The sequence below is a fragment of the Tupaia chinensis genome, unplaced genomic scaffold (genome assembly GCF_000334495.1).
Source record: "Tupaia chinensis unplaced genomic scaffold, TupChi_1.0 Scaffold138365_1, whole genome shotgun sequence".
Taxonomy (NCBI): Eukaryota; Metazoa; Chordata; class Mammalia; order Scandentia; family Tupaiidae; genus Tupaia; species Tupaia belangeri.
In genome coordinates, this window is record NW_006198262.1 from 1,167,186 (window position 1) to 1,175,547 (window position 8,362).

The 8,362-nt window shown below is 54.5% G+C and overlaps 1 protein-coding gene across 1 annotated transcript in view; it reads left to right on the plus strand.

The window, feature by feature from the left end:
- Positions 1–8,362, plus strand: part of PRDM16 (PR/SET domain 16) — a 292,919-nt gene that overhangs the window by 254,654 nt on the left and 29,903 nt on the right. Inside the window, exons 6-8 of the mRNA XM_006161202.3 lie at positions 1,735–1,945; positions 3,701–3,848; positions 4,708–4,861. Of these exons, the coding sequence (XP_006161264.1) occupies positions 1,735–1,945; positions 3,701–3,848; positions 4,708–4,861 (513 nt within the window). The remainder of the gene's footprint in view (positions 1–1,734; positions 1,946–3,700; positions 3,849–4,707; positions 4,862–8,362) is intronic.

Sequence of the window (8,362 nt, forward strand, 5' to 3'; positions counted from 1 at the left end):
GCCACTGCATCTCAGAGCCAGTGCCTGCAGGAGTCTCCCCCTTGAGCATCTGCGATTCAGGGGACGCACTATTAAGATGCTAGGTGTGGCCTGGGTCAGACCCCAGGAAGAACACTCAGGAAGGCTTCCAGTCAGCAAGGAAGGTACTCCCTGGGAACTCTGACAGTGCTCGAGCTGCAAAGCAGCTCACCCGTTCCTTAGGACAGTGGAATGGCTCATGGTTCTGGTGGTCTCGCCGACACAGGGAGAGGAACAGGAGGCAACCTCCTCTTCTATTTACCCCCTCATCTCCCCTTCCTACTAGTCTCCGCACCCTTGAGGTTCAGGCACTTTGGGCCAACATTCAGCCTAAGTGTATTAAGGCACTGCTCAGGACCGCACACTGGGTCAGTGCTTGGTGTAGGCATAACACTCGCACGTGCACATGCATACAAATGCACACACATTCACGCACAGCGATTATATTAACATATGCAAACAGATGCAATCCCATAACACGGGTACATTAACATGCACGTATGTACATGTGCCCACACATACACAGCTACATACATTGACATATGAACACACACATGCATGCAAGTGCACACTCAATGATATAACATGTAGTCACTCATACACATACATAAATATGTGTATAAGTGTGTGACATATGTGCATACATAAACACATACATACTCATATGTGAAAACTGTACACATAAGAACAGAAGCATGCATAAATGGGCACATGCCCAAACATGCAGACACACTTGCACACATATGCACAAACCACATGCATGTGCAAGTGTGAAAATATGCCCGTGCACACAAATAGTCACACATGCAGGTATATGCACGTGTGTGGTGTACCCATACACATGTGTGCTCACACAAGCATGGGTACACATGCACAGATGGGCACACACCTTCACACAAAGCTGCACGAACATGGATGCACATAGCTGAAATGGTTACATCAGCCACACACATGGCATGTGCACATGCATCTACACACAACAGCATGCTCACGCGCAAGCCACACACTCTCATACCCACACCCACATGTGCACATGAGCACACAGCTGCGTCGTCCACGTCCCTTGTGGAAGAGCTAGTGCAGGTTCTCTTTTTCCAGACCTGGGCAGGACAGGGTCCTCCTTGGCAGGAGAGGAGGACCCTGACTCTTGGTGGAAAGCTGCTGTTCGGCCAGCTGCAGGCAAGGGAGGCTGGGATGGGCCCCGAGCCCCTGCACGCTCCCCCGCCCCGCCGGATGACAGCTCTGGGCTGATTGTTTGGCTTGGCACCATGATCAGGATGCTGCCTCGTAAACTTAATAATAGCTGCCCCCCTTTTAATTTGTTTGACCTTGACGACAATAATTTATTATATGCGTTGGAGCGCCGTCATCTTTTTTCCTCCTAATTCATAAACAAAGCACTTGGCCTGACTTCTTTCTCCACTCCCAAGCAAGTGTGGGGCCACCTCCAGCCTGTGAGGGCAGCCTGAGGTTTGAGGAGGAGCCCTAGGGTTGCTCTAAATTTCCTGAGGCAGAGCAGGGGTCCTTCAACACTGTCCTGGGTGTGTCCCCTAATCTCCGCATCCCAGGGCAGCCACTTCTAGTCCAAAATGGGGACTAAAAGGAAGCTGATCAGGCCCCAGGGGACAGTGGTGATGGGTCTGGGGCTCCCAAGCCCGTTGAAGGTCTGGGCAAAGCTCAGGCTCACCTGCCCACCTCCTGCCCTCTCTCTTACAGAGGAGCCCACGTTCCGCTGTGACGAGTGTGACGAGCTCTTCCAGTCCAAGCTGGACCTGCGGCGACACAAGAAGTACGCATGTGGCTCAGTGGGGGCCGCACTGTACGAGGGCCTGGCTGACGAGCTCAAGCCTGAGGGTCTCAGCAGCGGGGGCAGCGGGCAGACCCACGAATGCAAGGACTGCGAGCGGATGTTCCCCAACAAGTACAGGTGCTGCCCCCCAGTCCTTTCCAACCCCTTAATTTTTACTCTCTTCCTCCCCCACCACTCTGGGGGGGCTGAGCTTAGCCCCACCCACCCTGACAGTGGGGGCCCCAGGCACAGGTGGCAATAAAGGGTCTCTCCAGTTCAACACACTAAGGCCGTGCACTCCGGCCCACTCACTGCACACAGCTGGCACTGGGGAGCATAGCAGGTGCACCAGCCGCAGTTGGTCCCTGGTTCCTATCGCAAAGGGCCTGACCCACAGGAGAATCTGCAAGTAGCTGGCTGGGGTGCCACCGGTCCTGCATCGCACAGCATCGGGGCTGAGCTGTTGGAGACAGACAGGAGCAAAGTAAAGAATGCAGGCCCTGAGATACGTGGTGCCCAGCCAGGGCTACCAGTCCGGGGTGGTGACAGCAGCGACCCACTGCTGAGAACATGTGGGATGCCCCACCCACTGAACACATGCAGAATTTCTCCTCAAATATGGGAAGAGGCTACCCGAGAGTCCCTTTACCCCCCAGACACTGGTCTCTGCTGCCCACAGGGTGACAGCTGTCTGCCCCGAGAAGGACTTCAAGGAGTGCCAGGGCAGCTGTGTGTCAGCTGCACACAGTCAGCCTGCAATAAGCTCAAGCTGGCCCTCATCTGCCCTCAGGCCAGGCTGGAATCAGGACTGGGAATGGGGCAGTGGGAGTCTAGGGGTCTAGGGGATCCATGCAAGCCTCTAGAAAGGTGAGCTTCCTGGGCTCTGTGGGGGAAAACCTGAACACTCAGCCCCCATGCTCCAGGGAGCCATGGGAACTTGGCCAACCTGAATCCCTCCTTCTGCCTTTGAGAATTCCCTCTGACAGGCCTGCCACATCAGAGCCAATGCCATCAGGCCACTAACCGGCTATGTGATTGCTGGGACTCACCGCCCATCCCATCACAGCCTCCCTGGAGACAGTAAACCCTCCACCCTGAACAGATGACTGGGAAAATGAGGCCTTTCTCAGTGGCGCTGCTCAAGAGGGTCCGTGTTTTCTTTACATAAACACATAAATCACAATTAACAACAGGGAAAAAGATACAATCTCCTGATGCTCAAGAACCAGGCGTTTCTGATCTAAATGGATGGCTGGCCCCGTAATTAACGGGCCGTGCTACATTGCTGCTTTACTCATGAAGATTAACGGTCGTCCCGGGACAGGAGGAGAAGCAGGGGTCCCCCGAGAGGAGGGGTGAGGAGATGCTGTTCATCCGAGTGGAGCAGCCCCTTCCTCACAGCTGTTTTCCCACCTTACCACATTTGGAGACCTGCTCCTTCACTCCCAGCCATGTTTCCCCCAAGACGTGTCCCTGGCTCGGCTGGTGGACACCCGGAGGCCCCTCCCAGGGGCAGCTGTGGGTGCCTGGGCCTTACCCCACTCTGGGGCTCATGATAGTGTTGAAGTTTCTGGGCCCCTTCTTTTATTATGCCCAAGCTCATCCTCAAGGTTAGGCTCATCCTGGAGGGAAGGCAGGAAGTGCAGGCTGGAGTCCTAACCTGTCTCCAACTGCCTGGGGAGTGGTCATGGGTGAGGGATTGCACTCTACCCAGGCACTCCCCCCCCACCCGATGTGGGAGGCCACCTCTGCTATCTCTGTACCCATTGGTCAATTCAGAGAGGAGGTGAGCAGGGACACTGCAACATGCTCTGAGCCCCCAGCAGCCCGGTGGGGGCCCCGAGGGGCTACTGAGAACAAGGGGCCCCACAGTGACCCCATCCCCTGTCACAGCCTGGAGCAGCACATGATCATCCACACAGAGGAACGCGAGTACAAGTGTGACCAGTGCCCCAAGGCCTTCAACTGGAAGTCCAACCTCATCCGCCACCAGATGTCCCATGACAGCGGCAAGCGCTTCGAATGTGAAAACTGTGTGAAGGTAACGTGCACAGACACCCTGCCCAGGGAAGCCCAGGCTCGGCCAGGTGCAATGGGAGGCTGCAGATGGGTGCTGGGTCCCTCCCTCCCTTGCCCCTTACTGTAAAGACTGGATAAAGTGGGGGCCAGCAGATGGCATGATAATTAAGGCACTGGACTCCCACATGGCTGACCAAGGTTTGAGTCCTAGACCTGGTGGCTTAAAAATTATACTAGGCACATGTGTGTCCATGCCCAAAAACCTGACAGGAGAGAGGAGGAGAAGGAATTATAGCATGGCCTTCTCCCTGGGGGGTATTTTCTCATTTCTTTCTCTGTCTCTCTCCAGTGAGTGCATGTGCCCTGTGAGGGGAAAAATATTTTTTTAAAAAAATGGATAAAGTGTGACAGAGCAGGTTAGATGCCTCTGAGGTCACTCGGATCCTTCTATTGGGAGGAAAGGACGTCTCAGAGATCATTTCACGCAACTCAGGAAGAATAGAGTTGAGACTAGAGTCCCCCTCCAGGATGGGGCTCCTGTCCTCCTGCCAATGTGGAAGGAAATATTGAAGGGAGCTGAGCCTCCACACCTACCTCTAGGACCCCAGAGAGAACTCATCAGCTTATCAACTCTGTGTGCCTATGTCGTGAGCCACTGCCAGCATTCCCAGTGTTCCTCACGGCTGAGGAGGCTCCGTGGTTCTCCCAAGGCCATTCAGGGGGTCACTGCTAAAGCACAGACCTGTCCCAGCAGCCCAGTGCTGGCAGCAGAGCCACGAGAGACAGGCAGGGCCCAACCTTCGTGGCCCCCTGCCAGTAGCCAGACCAGGCCAACTGAAGGGCGCCCTAGTAGAGCACAGCCTATGGCCTCTGTCTCCCAGGTGTTCACCGACCCCAGCAACCTGCAGCGGCACATCCGCTCACAGCACGTGGGTGCCCGGGCCCACGCCTGCCCAGACTGTGGGAAGACCTTCGCCACGTCCTCTGGCCTCAAGCAGCACAAGCACATCCACAGCACAGTCAAGCCTTTCATATGTAAGTTGCCCCCAGCCTGGATTCCTGAGCACTGAGGGCAGGGTGGGGCTGGTGGAGGTGTGACGTGGCTCAGGCTCTCCCTCCCTTCGGAGGACCCTGTCTGTGCAGAATACACTCCTGACAGGTCCTGCTGTCCTGCCATGGGAAGCCTGGTCCCCCGCTGTCCTCCTGGTGTGCCTTCACGGCTTTGCTTGCTCATGCCCTCTGTATCTCTGGACTCCTCCCTCTCTTTCTTCCCATCCATGCCTCCTCCCTTTGTGTCTCCTTATGGTGGCTGCAGGTGGATAGTGGGTGATGGGAAGAGCTGTTTTAGCCATGCAGGGTCTTGTAGACGGAGCCAACAGCCCTACCTGCCTGGAAGCCCTTCTGGTCCCCTGGTTCACTCCCACCCTGGTTGAGCTCTATTAGGGCACCCTAGCTGGCACTCGCTGAGTGCAGTACCTTGTAGAGAAGCCTGGTGTGCCCAGCACTGTTCCAGATGGCCAGGGCCGTGTAAACCCAGGAGCACCATCCTCGTGGAGCTGGCTAGTGGGAGGAAGCAGAGAGTAGACTCAAGAAGCAAGATGGCCAACAAATCAGTCAGGGGACAGCAGTGCAAGGTTAGAGCCTCACAAGGCACCAGGCTGGTGGCCAGATGGGCATTGTTCCTACATACGTGATGACAGGCATCGAACAGAGGCACGAAGGAGAGTGAGCCCTGAGTGCCTGTGTAGGAAGTTCAGGACAGGGGAGTTGCCAGCATAGACACCTTGAGGCCAGGGCATGTGTGGAAAGCAAGTGAGGGCGAACAACAAAAAGGGGTCAGAGGTCACTAGGACCAGCTCCCAGGGGCCTGTGAAATACCACAGGGATTTTGACCCTGATCCTCGGTGCAATCAGAAGTCATGAAGTTTTTATTCACTGTGCATTGTGCTCAATTACTGTTTCACATTGTGCTGAGTCAGTTCACATTGTGCTGAGTCATCATTTCTCACACCAATTGTACTGAGCCATCATCCCCCTAAATTGTGCTGAGTCATTGTTTTGCATTGTGCTGAGTCCGGTTACATTATGCTGAGTCATGGTTTCTCACACACATTGTGCTGAGTCATGATTTCTCAAATTATACTGAGCCATTACTCCCAACACACATGGTGCTGAGTCATTGTTTCATACTGTTCTGAGTCTCCCTCTCCCTCACACACTGTTCTAAGTCATTGTTTTTGACACTCATATTATGCTAAGTCATCACTTCTCACACACACTTTGTGCTGAGCCATTGTTTCACGTGGTACTGCATCATCGGTCTCACAGGCATTGTGCTGAGTCATCATTCCCATGCAGTACGATGTGGCATCCTTATGAACGCCTCTGGAGTGCAGCCCTATCTCCACCCGGCACAAAAGGATACCAAGGCTGCAGGGGTGACTTCGAACCTCTCCAGCTCCATCATGTCAGTGTGGGATTCTGGGAGCTTGGGGCCTAAAGGTCATGATTTTCTCACTAGGGTGGGGCTACGTAGGGCTACCATCTGCCCCTTAAGAGGTGGTGCTGACAGCAAGCCAGGCCTTTGTCCTAGAGCTATGCCCCCTCCCACCCACAGCCCAACCCTGGTTCCAAGCCATCTTGCCTGATGACTCAGACCCCCACTTCAACTGTCTCTTGCTCTCCCAGCAGTGGAGACAAAGGCAGGAAAGACCTCTGCCTATTGGCCATGCCTTGGTTTTGTTTTTCTATTTACCAACCACCTCCTTCACCACAGGCCCTGGAAAGAGGGCATGTGAGAGATGGTACGGCAATGGGCATATGCCTATGGGCAGGGCCAGGATGAGGCTAAGCTGCCTGGCAGCGAGAGCAGGAGCTCTGACTTGGGGACTGGAGGAAGTGATCACCCTGCTATGTCCACGTGCACAGCCCAGTGGCTCCCCCCGTGAGCAGGGGCACGTGGAAGTGCATTAAATAATAGCTTGGCATTTTAAAGCAAGCTTAGAAACAAGAAAATTGTACCTAGGTTTAAATGGCATTGCCTTTCTGGACATGTAAACAAGCTTTGTCAAGTCCCATTGGATCATGTTAGTAACAGAAGTTCCAGGAACGACAGCACTCTGGACTGCCCAAGCCCACTGTTTCCACTGCACCAGCCCCTCCCCACTACGTGGCCGGGTCACCTGCCTGGCCTCAGTAGCTCTCATGCCTCTGGTCTGTGGCTCTGAGCTCACCTTTGTGCTGTGGCTTTTGGCCAAAGGGATGAAGCTAAAAAGAAAATCCCAAACATGGCCAGGTGGACTTTTTGAATGCTGCCTTCAGTTGGGGGGATACAAATTTAGAAATTAGATTAGACATGTAAAATGTAGCCTTGTGCGTCCTCCAGACCACAGCCTAGCATCCTTTGGTGCACTTTAAAAGAGTTATTGTCAGGCTTAGAAAGGAAAACTTCCAAACATGTGAAGAAGCCCAAAAATGGTAGCCTTTCAAAGAGTGATCGGTCCCTTGGGAGCCGGCCTGTGGTCAGGTTCCCAGCGGTACAGGTTCCCCATCGGGGCCATCAGCTCACACAGATGCGCACCAACCTGGCTAGAAGTCCCCAAGCCCTGCCTCTATTACCTCACAGATCAAAGTCATGTCTCTCCCAGCAGGAGCACTGCTATGTGTGTGTGTGTGTGTGTGTGTGTGTGTGTGTGTGTGTGTGTGTAAAAGAAGGAGAAAGGAAAGAAGGGAGGGTGAGAGAGAAAGAATACCTGAGCACAGAAACAAGCAGCCTTCTCATGGGCACTGTTCAGAAAAGGACCGTTACTGGAACAAGTGTGGATGTGTGGATGTGAAAGTGCGTGAGTGAGCATGGGCATGGAGCTGCTGTATGTATGAGTGTGTGTGTTGTGGGTGAGTGTGGGTGTGCACGCAATCACACACACATGATTTACAAGGAAAAGAAAGTGCTGACAAGCACCAGCCAGGGCCTGTCCTCACGCTGGCAGGGCCTGGGGGACACCCTCTGTCAGACTCTTGTCCCCACCTCCAGGTCAGTGTGGCTGTCTCAGCCTTTCTCTGCCTCCGAAGACAGTCACCTCCTTGCCAGCTCTGTGGCGACTGTCCACCCCGGCATCCCGTACTTGCCCCTACTAGAGACCTCAGTCTTCCCAGCCCTCTGTCAGCCCACCACAGGACCCCTCTGTCATGTGAACAGATGGATGGGAACCGAGGGCCCCTGGACAGAAGGCCTGATCAAGGTCACTGTCAAGCTCGGGGTGGCAGTAGCACTAACAAGAGCCCCGCCACTGACAGAGCCCTGCCAATGGCCAGAACCGTAGTGTCACTGCCGAAGCCATTGCTCATTAGGCCAGGGTGGTCTGGGCTGAGGACTGGCTGTGTTCCTCTCCAAAGGCGGTGCAGGTGGCCTGAGAGCTATTCGCAGACCATGCCTGGGGAGCGGCACTCTCCACCAGCAGCCTCCTCAAAAGGGCCGAGTTTTTCTTCAGCCTTGAAAATGCCCCACCATGCCAGACGACCAGGAAACCAGAGCGG